Source organism: Mesoplodon densirostris, chromosome 16 (genome assembly GCF_025265405.1).
Source record: "Mesoplodon densirostris isolate mMesDen1 chromosome 16, mMesDen1 primary haplotype, whole genome shotgun sequence".
Lineage (NCBI taxonomy): Eukaryota > Metazoa > Chordata > Mammalia > Artiodactyla > Ziphiidae > Mesoplodon > Mesoplodon densirostris.
The window spans coordinates 8,188,056-8,209,782 of NC_082676.1; the positions used below are offsets into that span (position 1 = coordinate 8,188,056).

At 42.3% G+C, this 21,727-nt stretch overlaps 1 protein-coding gene across 1 annotated transcript in view; it reads right to left on the reverse strand.

Moving 5' to 3' along the window:
- Nucleotides 1–20,737, reverse strand: part of DOK5 (docking protein 5) — a 141,182-nt gene extending 120,445 nt beyond the window's left edge. The window contains exon 1 of the mRNA XM_060077857.1: nt 20,413–20,737. Within this exon, the coding sequence (XP_059933840.1) occupies nt 20,413–20,478 (66 nt within the window). The 5' untranslated portion in view covers nt 20,479–20,737. The remainder of the gene's footprint in view (nt 1–20,412) is intronic.
- Between the last annotated feature and the right edge of the window lie 990 nt (nt 20,738–21,727).

Below are 21,727 nucleotides of genomic sequence, written 5' to 3' on the forward strand. Positions count from 1 at the left end.
CGCAGGCTCAGTGGCCATGGCTCACGGGCCTAGCCTCTCTGTGGCATGTGGGATCTTCCCGGACCGGGGCACGAACCCGTGTCTCCTGCATTGGCAGGCGGACTCTCAACCACTGCGCCACCAGGGAAGCCCACTTATTTGTTCTTATAGCTTATTATTTCACTCACTTTTACCTGCCAACGTAACACAAGCTCATTATAAAAAGTCAACCTATCTTCTTAAGAGCAGAAGCTTTGCTGTGAAACAGACCTATGTTCACACTTCATCACTCAAGGACAAGTAACTTATAATCTCTAAGCTTCAGTTTCCTCATTTGTAAAACAGGGGTATCCCTGTAAGTATCATTAACTATATGGCTGTAGTAAGGATCATAAGTAAGGTAAATGAAATCATGAATATAAACCATTTTGCACACTGCCTGGCAGACAGCACACACTCTGTTGAAGCTCAATAAACTCCTATTACTATTATTCTGCTTACTGGGAATTGCATTCAGCTGAATGTAACAGAAAACCAAGTATACCAGCTCATAGTCCCAATGTGGCTGCTCAACCTCCAGTAACATCTCCATGTTACACCCTGAGAAAAGGGTAAGAGACAAGTTGCCAGCTGACTCTGCCCCTTATTAAAGCATTTTACCATTAGCCCCATCCAGTGACTGAGCCCCAGCCAAGAAGCTGGTTACTTTAGCTGGGTATACCATGACCCCAAACAACCTGGGATCTGTTGGTAAATAAGAGGGAGAAGAGAGTATCAATTAGATGTCCAACAGCATCTAGGAAACAAACCTACATCACGGGCTTGTTATGAGGAACAAATAGTTGATGCAAAATTTCTGAAACATGCTCAGCACTGCACAAAACCTCGCTCTTGCTCCTCTCTCCTTTATCACTTTATATCCTGTTCTTCCACCTCCAGCTGTAGATCCTCTTATGATCGCCTTCTCCAGAACCATGGTACAGTAACAACACAAAGACTGAGGCCAAAATCAAGTCTATATCACTGAAAGAGTTTACCCTTCATAGCATTTCTATTTTTAAAAAAGTACGCATTTTCGAAACAGTAAAGCAAAGTGCAGATTTCAATATGAAAGAATACTACTAAAGGGGAAAGGTGGGGGGAGGGATAAATTAGGAGTATGGGTGGAACAGATACAAACTACTATATATAAAACAGATAAGCAACAAAGGCTTACTATATAGCACAGGGAACTATATTCAGTACCTGGTAATAACCTACAATGGAAAATAATCTGAAAAATATATATGTATATAACTGAATCACTTTGCTGTACACCCAAAACTATTGCTAATACAATATTGTAAATCAACTATACTTCAATTTAAAAAAAGAAAAAGAAAATACCCATTAAATGGTAGCTATTACCATTGCTGTTGTTGTTGGAGTCCGGTGGCTCTGACCATCCTCAGACACAAATGCTGTTATTCTGTGTTGTCACATTGAACACCATGGCCAGACAATGGTGATCAAGCCAGCCTTGCCCTCTGGCTCATTCCCATTGAACGTGTGCCTTAGAGAGACCCAGAAAGATGATGAATGCAGCCAGCATGGCACTTAGGAATCTTCACTCTCCCTTCAAAGAGAGTAATACCAACGATTAAATGTTATTCCAAGAGTTAAATTAAGAGTTAAGGAAATGCCAAGCTCAATTCCAGGTTCATCTTGGTCGGCCATATGACCTTGAACAAGCTATGTCACTGTTCTGACCCTTACTCTGTTCATCTATAAAATGGCATCACAAGTAGTAACTAATTCCCCTGTATACGTATATAATGTTTTGCCTAGTGGCACCAACTATTATTAAGTGTCCTACTATTATTAAATCTTTTTTTTTTTTCTTTTTTTTTTTTTTTTTTTTTTTTGCGGTATGTGGGCCTCTCACTGTTGTGGCCTCCCCCGTTGCGGAGCACAGGCTCCGGATGCGCAGGCCCAGCGGCCATGGCTCACGGGCCCAGCCGCTCCGCGGCATATGGGATCCTCCCAGACCGGGGCACGAACCCGTATCCCCTGCATCGGCAGGCGGACTCTTAACCACTGCGCCACCAGGGAGGCCCATTATTAAATCTTAATGGCACTAGCTATTATTAAGTGTCCTACTACTGTTAGGTACAAATTCAGTATATTGATTCATAGAGCTCACAATAATTTCTATCAATATTTCTACATTTCTACGTCCAAATTACAACCAACCACACTGACATGGTAATTAGACGGCATTATGCTTCCACAGAAAAATCTTTATTTGGCTGTAGGGCCAAAACCTACAAAAATACTATTCAATAGCTTTTGGAAACAAACCTTTATAAAACCAGCTCAAAGCGACAAGATTCTCTCTCTCCTTCCCTGCATTCTATTATTGTCCTAAACAAAGGACTTGGGTTATACAAATTAAATGGTTCACCAAGACCTTGGGTCTGAAATATTGGATGTAATTTTGCTACATAAGAGAGAACATCAACACTTGTAAAATGGCACAGAAAATTGGAAGTGAACAAATTATCAAGATATATGGAAATTCCAAATCAGTTTGATCTGTTCTGAAAATCTGACCCAACTTTCTTCTCCCCTTTGTCCAGTCCAACCACAGTCTCTCACTGACGAAGCTGCCATGTTTACATATTTAAGTATAGAACCCAAATACCATCTTTCTCTCTTGACAAACCAGAGCTGTTGTTCCCTTGATAAACTTAATATGATATGTAAAAAGACCACTTAATCCTCCAATTTATGACCGTGAAATGCTGCTGAAAACCTGAGCTCTCAATGCTCCTAATTAAAACATTAATAGTGATCACTAAAGGAAAATATATTTCATTAGAATTTTGAGGATGTCTCACAGTGTTTTTGGCAAAGCCATAATGATTATGTTAAGGTGCAGAAAGTAACGTGGCCGAGCTTTCTCTCCTGCAAAAGAAAATATACAGTGAAAGTCATATGTGATGACTTTACATATGAATGAACATAATCTGTCGCTCTTCCAAGTTCCAAGAGATACAGGAGAGAAAAGGCCAGTGATGTTACTGGACCATGTCTTTCAGGACAAGACAATACATGAGGATATGTCCTTGTCATGCAGAGAATGAATTTCAATATATTTTAAGTAAAATGAGTTCACTAATAAAAATAAGTTCACTAATAAGTTCACTTATCTTCCAACTGCTATTCTCCATCTCTGCCCAATTCGGGTTGTGATACTATTTTTATTGCACTACAAAAGGTATGAATGTGTATAAACAAACAAATGGATAGATAAATAAATTAAAAAGCATAAAATTGAAGAAGCAAATGACCACCCACCTCGCTTTACCTCCAGTGTTCCACTTCTTAGAGGAAAGCACAGTCACTTTCCAAGAGTTATGACCAGAACTATTCCGTTCTTCATCTACTCCCGTGCAGAAATACTCATGTGCACACATCTGTGCCAAAATCCCTCTTTTTTTCTGCCACTTGCTTTTTTGCACACTTCACAATATATCAGGATAATTCCACATTGTAGATTCCACATTGTAGCTTAAAATTATGATTTCTGAGGGGCCAGAGCCTCGGAGAAGTCATGAAATTGCTCCTGGCTTCAGTTTCCCCATCAGCAAACTACAGGGATCAAACGAGTTCATATCAAATCTCTTCGCACCATGAATGTCTAATCATTCTGGCCTTTTCTCTCCCCTCTGGTTTCAAAACTTGAATTGGTATTATTCTTTTTATATGTTACCCCTTAAATTTAATATAATCTTCACTTGCATGCCTAGATCACAGAATAGTGAGAAATATTCTTTTAATAACCCTTATATTCTCCTTGTTGATCGTTTCTCCAACTAACATGCCAATGCCTTTCTCCGTTTGAACCTTTACAAGATAAAATGAAAATCTGCTCATTTCTAACTCCATATGCCTAAATACCCATCTAAAAATCACAATTACAAATTCCCTAGAATGCATGACCTTAACTGGTGGGGAGCTGACCCCTTCTTTAATATTAGAGAAATTAGTCTAACAAAATGATTTTTTTGTCTTTGAAAGATCTATCCCTGAAAAATAAGCTTCAAAGTTAAACACCAGTAAAATGTCCAATCTGCTTCACACACACTTTATCCTGTATCCATCTCTCTCAAACGGATTTAACTTAAGAAATTTATTTCTGTATGATAAAGAACTTTTTTAATCCCATGTGTAAAACCTGTCAATCTCATTAAAAGGTAGTCCAGCAGCCTGGGGAAATATACTTCTCTCTAAATCTTTAATCAATCTTGAAACATCTGCCAGTCAGCATGTCTTCTGGAACTCCATTTATGTTACAAATGTTCTCCAGAAATTCACAGTTGCCCAATGAAATTGACAGTTTTAAAGAAAAATCAGATTGTCTCCTTTCCATGAGTGGGCTACGCCCCTTTCAGGACTAAAGTAGACTCAAATTCGCAGACAAAAGCATATTCTTTCCCTTTGGCTACAAGAAGCTATAATCAGAATTCTCCTTTTATGACGGTGTAAACAAGTACTCAGGAAAAAGAACTGCCATCAGGCCTTTCGAGCAAGAAAAGCTAAAGTAATATGCATATAAATCTTGTCTACTGTTTATCTGGAGCTTCTTCCTCCCAGAGAAAACCATGGTTGATATTAATAATTTACCAAGTCCAAATTCAATGTAATGAACCAGTGGAGGTATTTTCCTAATTCATTCATTAGATGAGTCTGTTGAAGAGACCGGTGAATTTTAACAACATAAGAAATGAAATGGGGCTTCCCTGGTGGCATAGTGGTTAAGAATCCACCTGCCAACGCAGGGCACACGGGTTCAAGCCCTGGTCCGGGAAGATCCCACATGCCGCGGAGCAACTAAGCCCGTGCGCCACAACTACTGAGCCTGAGTGCTGCAACTACTGAAGCCCACGTGCCTAGAGCCTGTGCTCCACGACAAAAGAAGCCACTGCAATGAGAAGCCTGTGCACTGCAACAAAGAGTAGCCCCCGCTCGCCACAACTAGAGAAAGCCCACGCACAGCAAAAAAGACCCAATGCAGCCAAAAATTAATTAATTAACTAATTTTTTAAAAAAAGAAATGAAATGAGCCATCGAGCTTTTATTTTTTGAAAAGTAAATTAAAGAACCATTTTGGGGGGGGGGGTTTGTTTTTTGTTTTTGTATTTATTTATTTATTTTTTGGCTGTGTTCGGTTGTTTCTGTGTGAGGGCTCTCTCTAGTTGCGGCAAGCGGGGGCCACTCTTCATCGCGGTGCGCAGGCCTCTCTCTATCGCAGCCTCTCTTGTCATGGAGCACAGGCTCCAGACGCGCAGGCTCAGTAGTTGTGGCTCACGGGCCTAGATGCTCTGCAGCATGCGGTATCCTCCCAGACCAGGACTCGAACCCACGTCCCCTGCATTGGCAGGCAGATTCTCAACCACTGTGCCACCAGGGAAGCCCACCATTTTGGTTTTGAGAACACTGGGTAAAATACAGGGAGAAACCATGGACCAGCAAATCAAGCAAAACACATTCTTGCAAAAGGTCTTGGCTCCCTCTTTGGAAGGCTGAGCTAAGGCTGCAGGTTTGCAATTACAAATCAAGTTGCTGCAAGTTGGGTTTAGCAGAAAGCAGATTCTAAGAAGGAAATTTGCATTCATAATGTTTTGCGGGGTGGGGGCTCTGGAAGCAACACCTAGGAGGTCGTCAAGGATGCAGGTCAGCTGTGATGCACTCTCAGCAATGCACCCATCTCCACCCAGGAACCTGGATGCCTGCAGAGTTGTCCCAAACTGGGGCAATCAATGAGTGTAGGCTGTGCCCCAGGAAAGGGGCTTGGCTTTGGTCAGGTAGCTCTCTTCAGCATCAGCACAGGGCACGGCTGCAAGCTGTCTGTCTACAACACTCACAGCACTCCCAGTGTGGGGATGGAAGCCTTCAGTCCTGGAAGAGACGGGTGGAGATCTGGGAGCACACTACAATGCCACTACACTGGTATAGCCCAATCCCGTCAACCTTTCCAAAGTCAGGCAATGGATGCTGAAACAGCAAGCCCAATGAGAAAAAATCTCCATGATGTTGGTGGTGAAAGAACTCGGGTCCTGCTAAGGTATCTAACCGGAATTTTGAAGGAGACTTGGATAAAAGCATGGAACAGGGCTTCCCTGGTGGCGCAGTGGTTGAGAGTCCGCCTGCCGATGCAGGGGACACGGGTTCATGCCCCGGTCTGGGAAGATCCCACATGCCGCGGAGCGGCTGGGCCCGTGAGCCACGGCCGCTGAGCCTGCGCGTCCGGAGCCTGTGTTCCGCAACGGGAGAGGCCACAACAGTGAGAGGCCCATTTACCGCAAAAAAAAAAAAAAAGAAAAAAAGAACAGGGACAGAGTATATAACAGTACTTAATAATATGATGTGCAAAGCAAATTATACACACACAAAAACACATGCATTTTTATATATGCCTATACATATATATAGGCATATACATATCTCCATACAGATATACAAGAATCTGCCTAGAATTGCCTGGAAATGGAGACGAGTCTGGCGTAGGAGGGAACTTCCCTCTTCATGCCATCTTTTTTTGCCTTGATTCCTTTACCATGTACACGTAATGTAAAACACTAGTAAATTAAAAAGACTTCATATGTGCAAAAGCCATCTTTCACTGTAGGTAGTGTGGGCCTCTTTCTCCTTCCTTCCTTCCCTCCTTCCTTCCTTCCTCCCTCTTTCTTCCTTCCTTCCTTCCTTTCTTTCTTGTCAGAAATTCAACACTGCCTTCTGAAATCCAAAGTAAATCATAAAAAATAATTTTTTTTCAAGTTATCTGTTCTTGTTTTGTGGTCTGACACAAGTCATAGCAGCACAGGGGCATCCAAAGTCTTCTCTGCTATTTTCCACTCAGGTGGCCTATAGCAGGGCACTGCAGAGACCAATTTGGGACTAAATGGGATATTGTGTGTGCTTGGGCATGCTCTTCACATCCACAGTCATGCTTCTGGCTCAGAGGCAGACAGGTGGGAAGAGAGGGAGGTCAGACATTTGTATCTCCATCTTGCCACAGTGGAAGCAGAGGTGTGAGAAGTTCAGTGACACGCTTTGGTCACAGCAGAGGGCCAGCAGCAGGACGGGAAAAAATCAGGCCATTCTTATTCCAGCCAGGTTTCTCGTCTCCACATGTTTGTCCTGTGCCGAGGACTGCAGTCTGGATACTGCAAAAGGGCTACCAACAAACATCACCCAAAAGAATTCCTCAAAACTCTTGGAATTTCTTGGGATTTATGAATATATGTACTCGTGAGATACCAGGGCTACTGTCTGCTTCATAACTGAATATGCAATATGTTATTTCAGGGTTTTATTCCTTTACTTATATGTTTATTGAGCATTTAGTATGGGCAGAGACGCTAGTCTATCATTCCTCCCCCCAGCTGGACCCACTTGAAGCATCTTACAAGACTGAGTGAGTTAATAAATACATTGATTGGGCAACATTAGTTACTATGCATTTGTTTGATTCAATAAACATATTTTTTACCCAATATATGTTGAGCAAATTTTCAGTTTTATCATTTTAACTTCAGAATAAAAATAACAAACACAGCCACAGTTAACATATGATTTATCATATCTTCTAGGTCAAAGAATTTGACATAACATTTCCCAGGAAGGTGCTGTTCTAAGAAAATAAATCATCGTTTATGTGTTTCTAAATCCTTACTTAATAACTACTTTTTAAATTGCATAAATGTCATTCCTAAAAGAAAAAGGACTGCAAAACTGAAAAGATTCTAATTATAAAATTGCCAAGAACTCAGCGTCATGCTTGAGAAAATCTATGTACAAAACAGATTCACTTTTCACCTACTGGATTAGCAGAATCTTGAAACAGCTCTCAAAGCACACTTTTGCAAGATGGGAGGAAAGGGGTGGGTTCATAGATTTCTGGGAACATTCTCCAAGGCAACTTTGATAAAATTTTACATGTGAATATGCTTTGGACAATAAGTCCACTTCTAGGAATCTATTCACCAATATGCTCAGCATGGGATGAGATGAGGGGGGGTTTGCAGCACTGTCTGTAACAGGGAAAAAGGAATTACTCAGATGCTCCACAAGAGAGAAGCAGCCTGAACTCAAACTTAGGTGCTGCCACGTGTGACTTGCACAAAAATTTAACATCACAGTTAACTCAGTCTTTTGATCTGTAAAATGGACATAAAAACTCCTACTTCCTGCACATATTTAATAGTAAGTAAAAGGAAGAAAGGAAAGAAGGAAGAATGGATAAATAAGCAAGCAAATACAGCAAATATACCCACACACTGGAATTCTATCTGATTATTGAAAACAATGATATGTTGCTAAATAAACAAAGCACGGCTCACGGGGCTTCCCTGGTGGCGCAGTGGTTGAGAGTCCGCCTGCCGATGCAGGGGACATGGGTTCGTGCCCCGGTCCGGGAGGATCCTGCATGCCGCGGAGCGGCTGGGCCTGTGAGCCATGGCCGCTGAGCCTGCGCGTCTGGAGCCTGTGCTCCGCAACGGGGGAGGCCACAACAGTGAGAGGCCCGCGTAATGAAAAAAAAAGAAAAAAAGAAAAGAAAAGCACGACTCAGATGAGTATGTAATTATATATGTCACGTACACACATACATTCATGCACACACAAAAAAAACTTTTTATACATAGACTCTTCTGAAATAAACTATTCACAGTGGTTGCTTCTGGGGAAGGAAACTAGACGATTCCTAGGGACAAGGATGAAAAGAATCTTACTGTTCAATGTAGAAACTTTGTACCTTTGAATTTTGTACCAAGTATACACATTACCTATTCCAAAAAACATCAAATAAAACTTAATTTTAAGGGAGTCAACTCAAACCTCGAGCGTTAATTGCTGAATTCCCTGGTACTGAATTTGCAGATTACATACCAGTAGCAATTATGAGACATCTTAGGACATCCTACCACTCAAAAATAGAAAGTACCACAAAATCAGGTGGGACAATAGGCACAGTTTTCTCCTTGTCTTCTTACGTGTGAATGTCTCATTCCATTATTCTGACCTGCAGTAAAATCATTTATTCATCCAATCAGCAAATATTGAGCATTTACTATAGGCTAAGAGCTGGGGATACAGCAGTGAATAAGATAGCCAAGGTCTTTGGTCTCACAGAACTTACAGCCTAGTGGGAGAAGACATACCCTACAAAGAAATAAACGAAGAAAAAAATGTATCTGGCACAAAAATAAGAACAATGTTCTAGAGGGATGTGAGGGGAAAACTTTGGATGTGATGATCCATATAGGTTGGTCTCAGGCAGGAACTATAAAGGTAAAATCTGGATACCAAGAGAGGGCCAGCCAGAAGAAAATCAGAGAAAAATCATCCATCAATGGAGAAGATGGATTCAAATGGACTAAGACCTCTCCTGGGGCCAAGTCCCTGGGAATGTTCCTCTCAAACCACACTTCACACGACATTTTCCATCTGAATTAATGGATGTTGAAGACCATACTAGTTTCATAACATTTAGATTTGGGGTCACTGTTGGTGAAATACAACCCAGGCTAAAAAAGTGGTTCTTTGGCAAATGAGCTAAAATACCTGCTATTGGTAAATGGAAAGCTGGAAATCTGAAGAAATTGTTCATATGAAAAGTCAATGAACTCTTTCACTAGGGGATTCAAAGAGGTATGATTTCTTAAAGTTTTTTAGAAATATTTTCTTGTATTAAGTTAATGTGCGGTATTAAGATAATAAAATGCATTTTAAGACTATAGCGCTTTCCTGAATAGTGTAACTTGTAATAAGTAAAAGCTTTGAACTCAAGCTAGTGTTTTAATTTGAGTTAGTAGTCCATTCATGAGATAGGCTAATTTCTCTTTCTATTAACCACTAAAGTATTCATTATATAAATGAATTAAGGGAAGATAAAATAAAAACTTAGGCAAATTGAGACAAGTTTGTGGGTTTGGGGGAGTTGGGGGTGGGAGGGGACACACACACCCATGGTCATATCAGACGGAAGTTCCTTAGAGGATGGTATTGAGTACATGGGATATCTTTTCTTAGAACCCTATTTTCAATATATTTGTATGAAATCAAGCCATACGGCAGCTACAAGTAAAGAATTTTTCACGAAACCCACTTAAAAAGATAAGTACAATCATCTTGTTTCCCAAACTTCAGTCACGCACAGCACACCATTTGGATTTGTGCTGCATCTGAGTTCTACCACCTACCCCAACAGTTTTTACTGCTTCTTTGTAACACTTGCACTATGTGTTAATTATCTATTTTAAAACTTCACTTTTTAAATTAAATAAATTTATGTAAGGAGGAAACTATATATTCTTATCTTAAATGGAAAACCAGTATCACTCGAAGGTAAATGTAAAATGTAATACAATATAGTGTTAACGAATACAATAAAATATGATATTTTTGAAGACTCTACACCTAAGTATGGTTTTCTATTAAAAGGTCTCCTAGCCGACAGCTCCTTGAGCTGAATTAAATAAGAAGTAGCACTTTTTCTCATTTTATAATTCAGTGCTGTTTACTGCCCTAAAATGGTCTCTCAAGACATGATTCTCACATTTGGGGAAGACGTCTAGAGTTAATAAGCAAAAATATGATGGTCAATCTTTAATCAAAGGTCTGCCATTTTTGTCGAACATATTCAACTATGTATTTTCTAATACAGTGTTTCATCAGTGGCTCCTAAATCCGATGTTATAAAAATGATTCGCTAAAGTTAACGGCAAGAGGAAAGTACAATGCTACCTGCTGTTCGTTACCAAAGCCGTGACTCTTCTGCTGAGATACAAGTGAATTAATTTCTACCAGACAACAAACAACAAATATCACCTCAATCTCTTAACAATAAAATTAAAAATCAACATTACAGACCTTCATGAAGTTTCTACTGTGAGTCAGCACAGGATTAAGAGTTTGATGATATCTTTTATGAGAAGCATATTATTATCCTCATTTTTGTACATGAGGAAGCTAAATTTTGGGAAGAGTAAGCAATTTCCCCAAGGCCACAAAGTCAGTAAGTGGCCAAGTTGAGATCCAAACTGAAGTGTGAGTCCCAAATGTACGCTATGTCCACCAAGGAAAAAAATAATGCACCAATTCAATTATGAATGAAAGAAGGAAGGGAGGGAGGGAAGAAGGAAGGAAGGAAAGAAAAAAAGAAAGAGAGAGAGAGAAAGTGTCCCAGCAAGATCTGTAGTAGTTATTGTCAAGACTATTCTAAAAATGCACCAATTCAACGAAGGAAGGAAGGAAGGAAGGGAAGGAGGGAGGGAGGGAGGGAGGGTCCCAGCTAGACGTGTAGTCGTTTTAGTCAAGACTATTTGAAAATTCATATTGAAACCAAAGGACCTAAAATACCTAAAACAATTTTGAAAAAGAAAAAGTGGGAGGAACCAGTTTACCCTATTTCAAGACACTGTACATATATAGACGTATCACTGTACAATGGAGGCACACAAAACAAATGGAAGAAGGTAGAGGACCTAGGAATAGATACACATAAATATGCTCAATGGAGAAAAGTCAGGCTTTTCAACAAATGGTCCTGGAGCAGTTGGACCTCCATAGGCGGAAAATGAACCTACGCCTAAAATGCACACTGTATATAAAAACTGACTCAAAATGGATCATGGACATAAATGTAAAAGGTAAAACTATAAAATATTTATAGTAGGAAAGAAAAGAAGTAGGAAAAAAATAGTTGGCATCTTGGGCTGGACAAAGCATTAGTACCAAAAGCGAAAAAAAAACTGATAAATTGGACTCCATCAAACTTAAAAAATTTCTGCCCTGTGATAGACCTTGTTAAAAGGATTAAAATAATAAGCTACATACTGAGAGAAAATGTTTGCAAACCACATGTCTGAAAAGGATTAATATCTAGAACATACAAAGAACTCTCAAAACTCAACAGTTAAAAGCAAACAACTCGGGCTTCCCTGGTGGCGCAGTAGTTGAGAGTCCACCTGCCGATGCAGAGGACATGGGTTCGTGCCCCGGTCCGGGAGGATCCCACATGTCGCGGAGCAGCTGGGCCCACGAGCCATGGCCGCTGAGCCTGCACGTCTGGAGCCTGTGCTCCGCAATGGGAGAGACCACACAGTGAGAGGCCCGCGTACCCACAAAAAAAAAAAAAAAAAGCAAACAATCCAATTAGAAAAAGGGCAAAAGACATGACTGGGCATTTTACCAAAATGTATGTACAGATGGCAAATCACAACACGAAAAAATGTTCAGCATCACAAAGAGATGTCAATCATCATCTCATCATCACAAGGAGATGTCAATATACACACATCAGAACGTCTAAACCAAAACTGACACCAAAAACTGGGGGGCAACACCAAATGCTGGCGAGGATGTGGAGAAACTAGATCACTCATGCGTTGCTGGTGTGAATGTAAAATGGTCCCAACCACTGTGAAAAACAGTCTGGCAGTTTCCTGAAAAACTAAACATGCACCTACCAATACAACCCAGCAATTGTACTCCTGGGCATTTTCCTAGAGGTATGAAAACTTACGTTTGCACAGAAACCCAGACCCAAATGTTTATATCAGCCTATACATAACAGCCTAAAACTGGAAACCACCCCCAAATGTCCTTCAATGGATGAATGGCTAAACAAACTATGGCACATCCACATCACAGAATACAACTTAGCAATAAAAAGGAATGAAACTTTGATACCCACAATACCGAAGACAACCATGACAATTCCAGAGAATTATGCTGAGCTTAAAAAAAATCCCAAAACGTTACATACTGTGTGGTTCCATTTATATAATATTTTTGAAATGATAAAACTATAAAAATGGAAAACAGATTTGTGGTTGTCAGGGCTGTAGGGTTATGGGAAGGGGGAGCAGAAGGGGCAACTATAAAAGAACAACACGAAGGACCCTGTCATGAGGGAATGCTTTGCATCTTGATGGTACCAATATCAGTATCCTGGTTGTGATACTAGCGATTTGAAGGATGTTACCATTGGGAGAAACTGGGTAAAGGGCATGCGAAATCCCTCTGTATTATTTCCTACACCTCATGTGAACCTACTATTATCTAAAATTTAAAAATTTAATTTAAAAAAATGAGACAGTGGTTCTTAACCTTTTTTGGAAATTGTGGAGGGTGGGAGGTGACAGGGTTTGGGACACAAATGTCCTGATCTTAGAATCTCATAAAAGCTATGAGGTCACCTGAGAACAATCATTTGCATCTTATCCATAACACAGTACACACAGCTAACATTTATGTTCTCTGAGACCCAGGGCATCAACAGAGGCTCAGAACACTAAAAAAAGAAACACAGCCCCCCAACTGCTCTGAAAAAATCAGCTTCCAGATACTCATCCAAAATGTAGGCATCTGCATTCTAGAAAGAAGCTATTTTAACTTCAACATTCACATATATCTGTGGCATTTCTAAACTCCCAATTTCATTTTGAATTTCACAGAAACAGGGGTTTGCAGGAGGGAGGCATCCTAATCTCTTCCTGGCTTGGAATCCCCCAAAATTTTATTTCCACCCAACCGGGATCAAATTCCTAGAGGAAGAGGAAAATCAAATTTCCCCTTCCTCGTTTCATGAAAATGCAACTGGAGATACCTGCAGATTCTTTTCACTTCAATATTTGACCTGTTACTCAAACTAATTCATCCTTAACTAGAGTGAATATATTAATCTCATGTTAACAATACCATTCCAAAAATAGACTGTCAATTCCTTGAGGATGTTGACTGTATCTGTCTTATTTAAGGTGGTTTTCCCTGAGCTTCTTAAAACGAGTATTCACTCAATAAACATTTGATGCATGATAAAATAAATGAAATCAAATATATCCCAAATGAAAACTAAATTCTTAAAATACCAAAGATAATGATCCACAAAAATTACAAAGCTGCTTAAAAAATAAATATTTCTAGCCATCTAATGAATATCATAAAAAATACATTGGCAGATGTGGGAAAAATCATCACAGAAGTAATTTGGTTTATGCCTACACACAAAATCACTAAATTGGCCATTCTTTGCTTAAATCAGTTTTGGGGATGATTAAAGGCTGACTTTATGCATAATTAATCATACCATCCACAAGGACCATTGAATAAAGATGACTAAAATACCAGCTGGAAAGCACTTCTGACATGGAAACCAGGGAAGCTGATTCAAATGGAGCTAAAATACTGAGTACTCTTAGGCAATACTTAGCAAGTGTATTCAGTCTAACTGACCATCAATTTCACTACTGGAAGTTAGCCCCAGACTCTCTTTTCCTTGAGGAAGGAAAAGGATGCTTCATGAATCTTACTGAATGGTTGTATGTGTTTGTGTGCATGTGTGTGTAAATACACTCATGTACTGATGGTATATGATGAATTTATTCAATTCCTACGATTTTTTTTTTTTTTTTTTTTTTTTTTGCGGTACGCGGGCCTCTCACTGTTGTGGCCTCTCCCGTTGCGGAACACAGGCTCCGGACGCGCAGGCTCAGTGGCCATGGCTCACGGGCCCAGCCGCTCCGCGGCATGTGGGATCTTCCCGGACCGGGGCACGAACCCGTGTCCCTTGCATCGGCAGGCAGACTCTCAACCACTGCGCCACCAGGGAAGCCCCAATTCCTATGATTTTGATGTTATGAATATAACTTTGCCACGGTATCATTAAAAATACACAGACCTCTGATCATCTATAAATCCAAAACCCTAAATGAAATATGAAACCTCTCTGGCATACTGGGTCAAGTGAAACAGAGAAACAAAGGAGTGAGAAAATATTTCTGCCTAAAATTTGGCCATTAATTAACCAGTTTTTCAAATCTACTCTGCCACCCAAGAAAAAGATGCCGAAATTAACAGTTATGCCCTAGTCTGATGAGCTTGCTCAAACCAAAGTTACATGCAGATGGGTTTCTCTGGTCCTGATACCTTTGCCATTTATCTAAGGATCATGAAAAATCCTATAAAGGCAAATATCCCTTCCATAACCTAACATCGGTGCTTTTACATTAATTATTTCACGGATATTAAGTTTTGTTTTCCTAACTAAAGAGCAAGGTCTTTGAGGATGAGAGCTATTGTAGTGAAAGAGATGAAAATAACAGCCATGTAAGTATCATCATCCTCTAACAGCACTAGTAGGAGAGAGAGCGGTAATAAACATTAATTGGGTTTCCACTGTGTCAAGCATTGTGTTAAGCCTTTTATGAGAATCCTCTATTAGGTGGATATTATGAGTCTCCCTATTATTACAGAAGACTGAGGCTTATAAATGCTAAATAACTCACCAAAAGTCACATAACCAGTCACTGAATTGGGATTTTAACAGTCTCATGTCAGAGCGTATGCTCTTAAACCAGTAGGTAGTGATGGATTCATTCATTCAATAAATCTTCATCGAGTGCTTTTCCATGCTGGAAACTGTGCCAGGCACTGGGGTTCAGCCCTCATGGAGTGTCCCATACCATTTGGGAGATACAGGCAATCAACAAGTAAAACATACAGACCGGTAAGTGAGGGCGTGATAAGTCTAGAGAGAAAAAAAACAAAGGGATATAGCGGGAGAAGGAGGGAAGAGATAAAACAGGGTGGCTGGAAGGCCTCAGTGAGAAGGTGGCATTTGCGGAAAGGCTGAAGAAGGTGAGGAGCCAGCCAGGAAGAGATAACGTGGGAAACAGCATTGCAAGCAGAGGGAACAGCAAAAGAAAAGATTCTCAGTCAGGGGACTTCCCTGGTGGTGCAGTGGTTAAGAATCTGCCTGCCAATGCAGGAGACACAGGTTCAATCCCTGGTCTGGGAAGATCCCACATGCCATAGAGCAACTAAGCCCCTGCGCCACAACTACTGAGCCTACGCACCACAACTACTGAAGCCTGTGCTCTAGAGCCCACGAGCCACAACTACTGAGCCCGCATGCCACAACTACTGAAGCCCGCATGCCACAACTACTGAAGACCGTGCACCTAGAGCCCGTGCTCCGCAACAAGAGAAGCCACTGCAATGAGAAGCCCGCGCACTGCAGAGAGGCATGGCCCCCGCTCGCTGCAACTAGAGAAAGCCCATGCGCAGCAATGAAGACCCAACGCAGCCAAAGATAAATCAATAAATAAAAGATTCTGAGTCAGCACAGGGCCTTGGAGCCCGCTGTAGGGCTATAACTCTTGGTGGTCTGAGCAGTGAGGGAGATAAATTCGGAGGTTATTATTCTACAATATTTGGGGGATTGGGCCAGGGCGGCAGTGGCAGGTGATGGGAGAGGTAGTCGGATTCTAGACATGTTTCCAAAACACAGCTTACAAGACCTCCCGATGGACTGGTTGTAGGGCTGTGACAAGGAGGGAGTGAAAAGGGGGGCTGAGTTTTTATTGTTTGCTGCTTGCTTGCTTGACTGACTTTTACCAGGGCAACTGAAATCCTAGGACCTCTAGTGGCTGAGATGCAGACTCCAGGAGAAGCAGGTTTGGATGAAAAAGCAGGGGTGGCTGGACATACTGAGACCAGGAGACGTCCAGATGAGGATGCAGGCTAGACGGGAGAAGAGGTCCTTGGTACATAAAAGCACAGAGATGCTATTGAAAGTCGGGTAATCGAGGGGGACAGCATGGAGATAAAGTGAACAGGTGTGAGTTTAAACTCTGAGACTTGCAGGGTGGACAAGCCATGGCAATTACTGACTGGGAAATCCTCTCTGTTGCGAAGGAAGAAACCAAGTGAGGGCAGTTATATAATGCCATCTAAGCCACGGTGATAGGTTAATGATATGCAAATTGCCTAGTTCACCATTCCTCTAAGAATACATTTTTTAGTGCCTTTTGTGGATTTGCCAGATAATTGTAGACACACCCCTCCAGAGCCCTCAAAACAGCAACATCGACATTATCCTGAAAAAGTATTGCACCCAGAGCCCGGCTTGACACCTCCATGAACCAACGGATGATGAAGCCGGAGAATAAAGATGTGAAGATACTAAGACTTTTGAGTTAAATGGATTGAGTTTCTTTAAGCTTTTTGATGTTTATAGAAAAAAGCAAGTCTACAAATATTTGATTGTTTAATCACTTAAGCTGCTTAGTATCTCAACTAAAGGTGACCACTTATTTGCAACCCATCTGAATGGGGATGATCTGAGACTATTTCATGCCCCACTGAAAAATCACTTACATGTATATTATTTGTAAAAAATTGCATCCAATGAAAATGTTTGAGAGCTGCATAAACATTTATGCCTTTGGACACATCTAGATAGAAAGATTTAAAAAAATCAATCATTCCTATATCCTTCCACACATCCTAACTCATCTCTGATTACACCAAAGAAATAATGAAATGAGAATCCATGCTGTATGCTTTCACTGCATTTTCACAAATATTATCTTATCCAATGCTCACAGCATCATTAAATAGTGTTCATTGTACAGATAAGAAAACTGAGGCCAAGAGAGGTCAAGGGTCATAGAGCTAACAAGTAATAGAAGGAAGATTTGTTCTCTTTTCTTCTCTTATCAAATCTGAGGGGTCGGGCTTCCCTGGTGGCACAGTGGTTGAGAGTCCGCCTGCCGATGCAGGGGACGCGGGTTCGTGCCCCGGTCCGGGAAGATCCCACATGCCGCGGAGCGGCTGGGCCTGTGAGCCATGGCCACTGAGCCTGCGCGTCCGGAGCCTGTGCTCCGCAACGGGAGAGGCCACAACGGTGAGAGGCCCGCATATCGCAAAAAAAAAAAAAAAAAATCTGAGGGGTTATTCCCTGGCACACCAGCTGCTTACGATTAAATGTTGTTTTCTTGTTTAATTATAAACCCTCCCAAACATGGTTCTAATCCACAGACACTTGTCTGAATTCCATTAATAAAACCACCATGTCATATTAGTTCCTCAAGGGGCTTATGAATTGCAAAGTCAGGCCTTTACTCTGTAGTTCAATCTATGTTCAATGTGCACTCACTGAGCACCTACTGTGTACCTAATGCAAAGCCTCCTGACTCTTTGAGACTTCCACATGCTGCCTGCTGTTCTAGGCTATCTGCAGCCTAGATTAATACCACTAACATTTCTTACTTTGGACGGAGGGTCCCTGTGCCATTTTCCTGAAGCATTCCTCATGATGCCTCCATTATAAAACTTTAGTTTGCAATACTTTCTGACAATTATGTAATCAGCCTCTTCAGTTTATATAAATAAATTATATCATTAGGACAGTTTTTGAAAATTAACTGGTGATAAAATCAAACTGAACAAATAAAACCAGATTTTGTTGATTATATTTTTGACCTTTTCTTTCCATGAGCAATAACCATCATTCAGTAAATATTCTAAAATCTATTGGAGTGTTAACACAGACACAATGAATAAATCCTGAGAAAGTACACTTCTGGTCGGCATCCAAGATACTGTAAAGTATAAAGGGATGCAAAGTGAAGTATATTTCCTTTCCTTCTGTTTCAAATATCTGTCCGTAAACATTGGCACACACGGGACTATATAGTGTCAGTAATATTACAGAAAAAAGTCTCAATTACTATAAACTAGAAAGTTATGGTAACTAGTCTTTCAAATAAATCACCATGTGTCACAATTTGGCATAAACTCTGATCCTTATGAATAATTCACATTTTGTGCATTAATAATTCATGTCCTCTTTCTATTGGAATGCTCTCTAGCACAGAATGGATGTCTCTTATCAATTTCCTCAGTTGACATGATGGAGTAAATCTAAAATTAGAATGGTGTTTTCTAATGCTCCTTTTAACATTGTAACACTCAGCTGGCCCTTAAGGTTACAAAAAATATAAAGTTCCTCTTATTTCCTGCCCTTTGCATGAAAGTCACTATGTTAAGTACCCTAACAATAGTTGGTCCCCTTGATGAGAATATTTGCATAGCAAAAAAGAAAACCAAGGAAACTAAGGGTTATAGGGATTGGTTAGTTCTGTCACATTTCTCCCTAATTATATATTTATATATTCACTATAACATGGGGCCTAGCTGCTAAAACATGGTAACCAGCAGGGAAAGAAAAAAAAGAAAGAGAAAGAGAGAAAGAAAGGGAGGGAGGGAGGGAGGGAAGGAGGGAGGGAGGAAGGAAGGAAGGAAGGAAGGAAGGAAGGAAGGAAGGAAAGGACCAAAACAAATCAGGGAAGAGTTTTTAATAATTACAGATGTTTCCCATCAGCAGGTTTTCCTCCCTAACTGTTTAACACTGTGAAACTGCCTTTCAATTTTCAGTAAAATTATCTGGTACATAAAAAAGTCCAAAGACCAAATAAGAGAAAGGTGCCAATGACATATATTTGTGGAGAACGATGTTCGATTTATTACTAGTAACTCTATTCCCACTGTGGCCATTCTTCATCATTACTGACCTTATTTTTTCAGACATTAGGAAAGTAAACTTTTCTCCCCAAACTCCCTTGCCCCAAAGCACACAATAAACAGAAACAGCAACAGCACTTGACATAAGGTAAAGAGAAATGAGGTAGTTTGAAATTAAAAAAAAAAAAAATCATTCCAGTATTCTCCACCTCCCTCAAGAATTCCTTTGCCATCCCTCAAGCCCAAAGAGAAGCAGAATGAGTTCTCTGAAGTCCATCAATGAAGAGCAAGGGGGAAAAGGGCAGAAGAGAGGGGGTTTTAAGAGAGGAGCCATCCCTGGGCCAACATCCGGTCCCTGACAAGCAGCCTCTGGTTCATTCATTCTTCCTTTTAGTACATATTTAGGGAGGGAGCACTTGCTCTGTGCCAGGTATTATGTTCCGCCCTAAATAGTCCTCCAGTGGGCATCCGGTGTGTATTCCAGCAATGAATCCACTACCCAGGCTCAGGACGATGGAACCTACCCACACCGCCTTTGCCAGCACCTGGGCCAGGGGTGGGTCACTGTCCAGGACCCGGAGTCTGAAAAGACTTCTTCTCCCTGGGGTCAGAGGGTCCCTGACCTTGTTCACACTCAGAGCGTCTGCCCTTTCCTCAATCAGTCCATCGACCCCCCGGAAAAGTTAATAAGTTGGCGGCGAGTGAGAAGAGGGGCACCGGGGGCAGCCGGCGGGCTCAGCAACCCCGCCCGGGTTTCTCAGCTCTAACTCCCATGGCTACCGAGAAATATTTATTTCCAGTAGACGGGCTCCAGTGGCTACTGAAGCCGACCACGGGGCCACCATCAGAAGGCCAAGTCATCCGAGAGATAAAGATAGATCCATTACATACCTAGACCCGGCCTTACAGTGGCAGCCCCAGGAGATGTGGGTTTAGGCTGAGAAACCACAGCGCAATTCTCCGGCGCGCTGCCGGGAATCTCCTTCCACCCTCCAGGGATGCTGGCTAAGGATAAAGACAATTGACCTGGTGAACGGGGGGGGCGGGGGGAAAAAAAAAAAAAGGATCGATACTTACCCCTAGGCGTCTGCTCCGGATCCTCACGTACCCTTGCTTCACTATGTCATTAAAATTGGAAGCCATCCCGGACAGCCAGTGACAACCCACCTCCTCACCCAAGCGCACGCACCCTAAGTGGCTTTGGGGAGGGCTGAGGCCAGGGTCAAGAGAAGGCTTTGGGGTGGGGAAGGAGAAAGTTGACAAGGTGAAGCGGCTACGGCTGCGGCCCGGCGTGGCTTCAGAAGGCGCACATCACTTTCTCTGTCCCCCAAAACCTGAAAGTGGGCGGCCGGTTTGCAGCCACTTTGGGGGAGCGCAGAGAGCACAGCGCCGCGAGGCGAGGCTGGAGCGCCGGCGTCAGCTGACTCATCAGCCAGCCTGCCCGGAGGAGGAGCGGCGGCTGCTCAGGGATCCAGCCCAGCCTCTTCCCGGGGCCCAGGAGGAGAAGGAGGAGGGGGGAGGGGGGAAGGGGAGGGGGGAGGGCGAGGAGGAGGAGCCGCGCGGGGCCGGCGCCTGGCGGTGGCCACCCGCAGGCAGACACACGTGGACGCGCTCACCCTCACCCTCCCCTCCTCTCCCGCCCACCTCGCCCGCCCCCATTCTCGTCCCGACCCCGACCCTCCTCCGGGACCCAGAGCTTGCCCCTGCCTGCCCCGCACCTCGCCCACACCCGCCGAGATAACGCTCGGTAGCTTCCGGCTCTGGGCTTATTTTAGATGGAGAGGAAATTTCACTTTTTTCCCAGACGCCGCCGACCCCGCCTCTCCCTTCAGCCCCATCTTTGCCCTGAAAAGGGCTGGCTTTTGCCTCTGTTGTGCATGTGTCTGGGGAGCGGTGTTGCCATGGTTTGCCTTGACCTTGGCATATGAGGGGAGGGATAGTGCCCTGGCTTAAGCTGCATGCTTCCTCGGGTTTCCTTGGCATCCTGGACCCAGCCCTTGCGTTGATATCATTTTCCTTGTTTGAGCTTGTCTTTCCCGCCGGATTGTGAGTTTCCCAGGGGCTGACCCTTGGCCTCATTAGTACGTGTACCAACAAAGCCTGGCCCAGAACGGGTGCCGAATAAATCCTTAGTGTCAGGCACCCTCTAAGCCCTTAGCTTGGGCTCATTTAAACTCCCCTGTACTTTATGAGGTACCCACCCCCCTTATGTGAATACCAGGACCATATTTATGCCTCCCTAGCCTGGCAATAGAGCTCATGTTCATAGCCATTGCAGGATGCTGCCTATAGAATACCATAAAAGGGAGACCGGATTTTACATTCACCTGCCCCCGGCTGCACTACCTTCCTGAAACATGTCTGAGTTGATAACGGCTATCATTTATTGGCA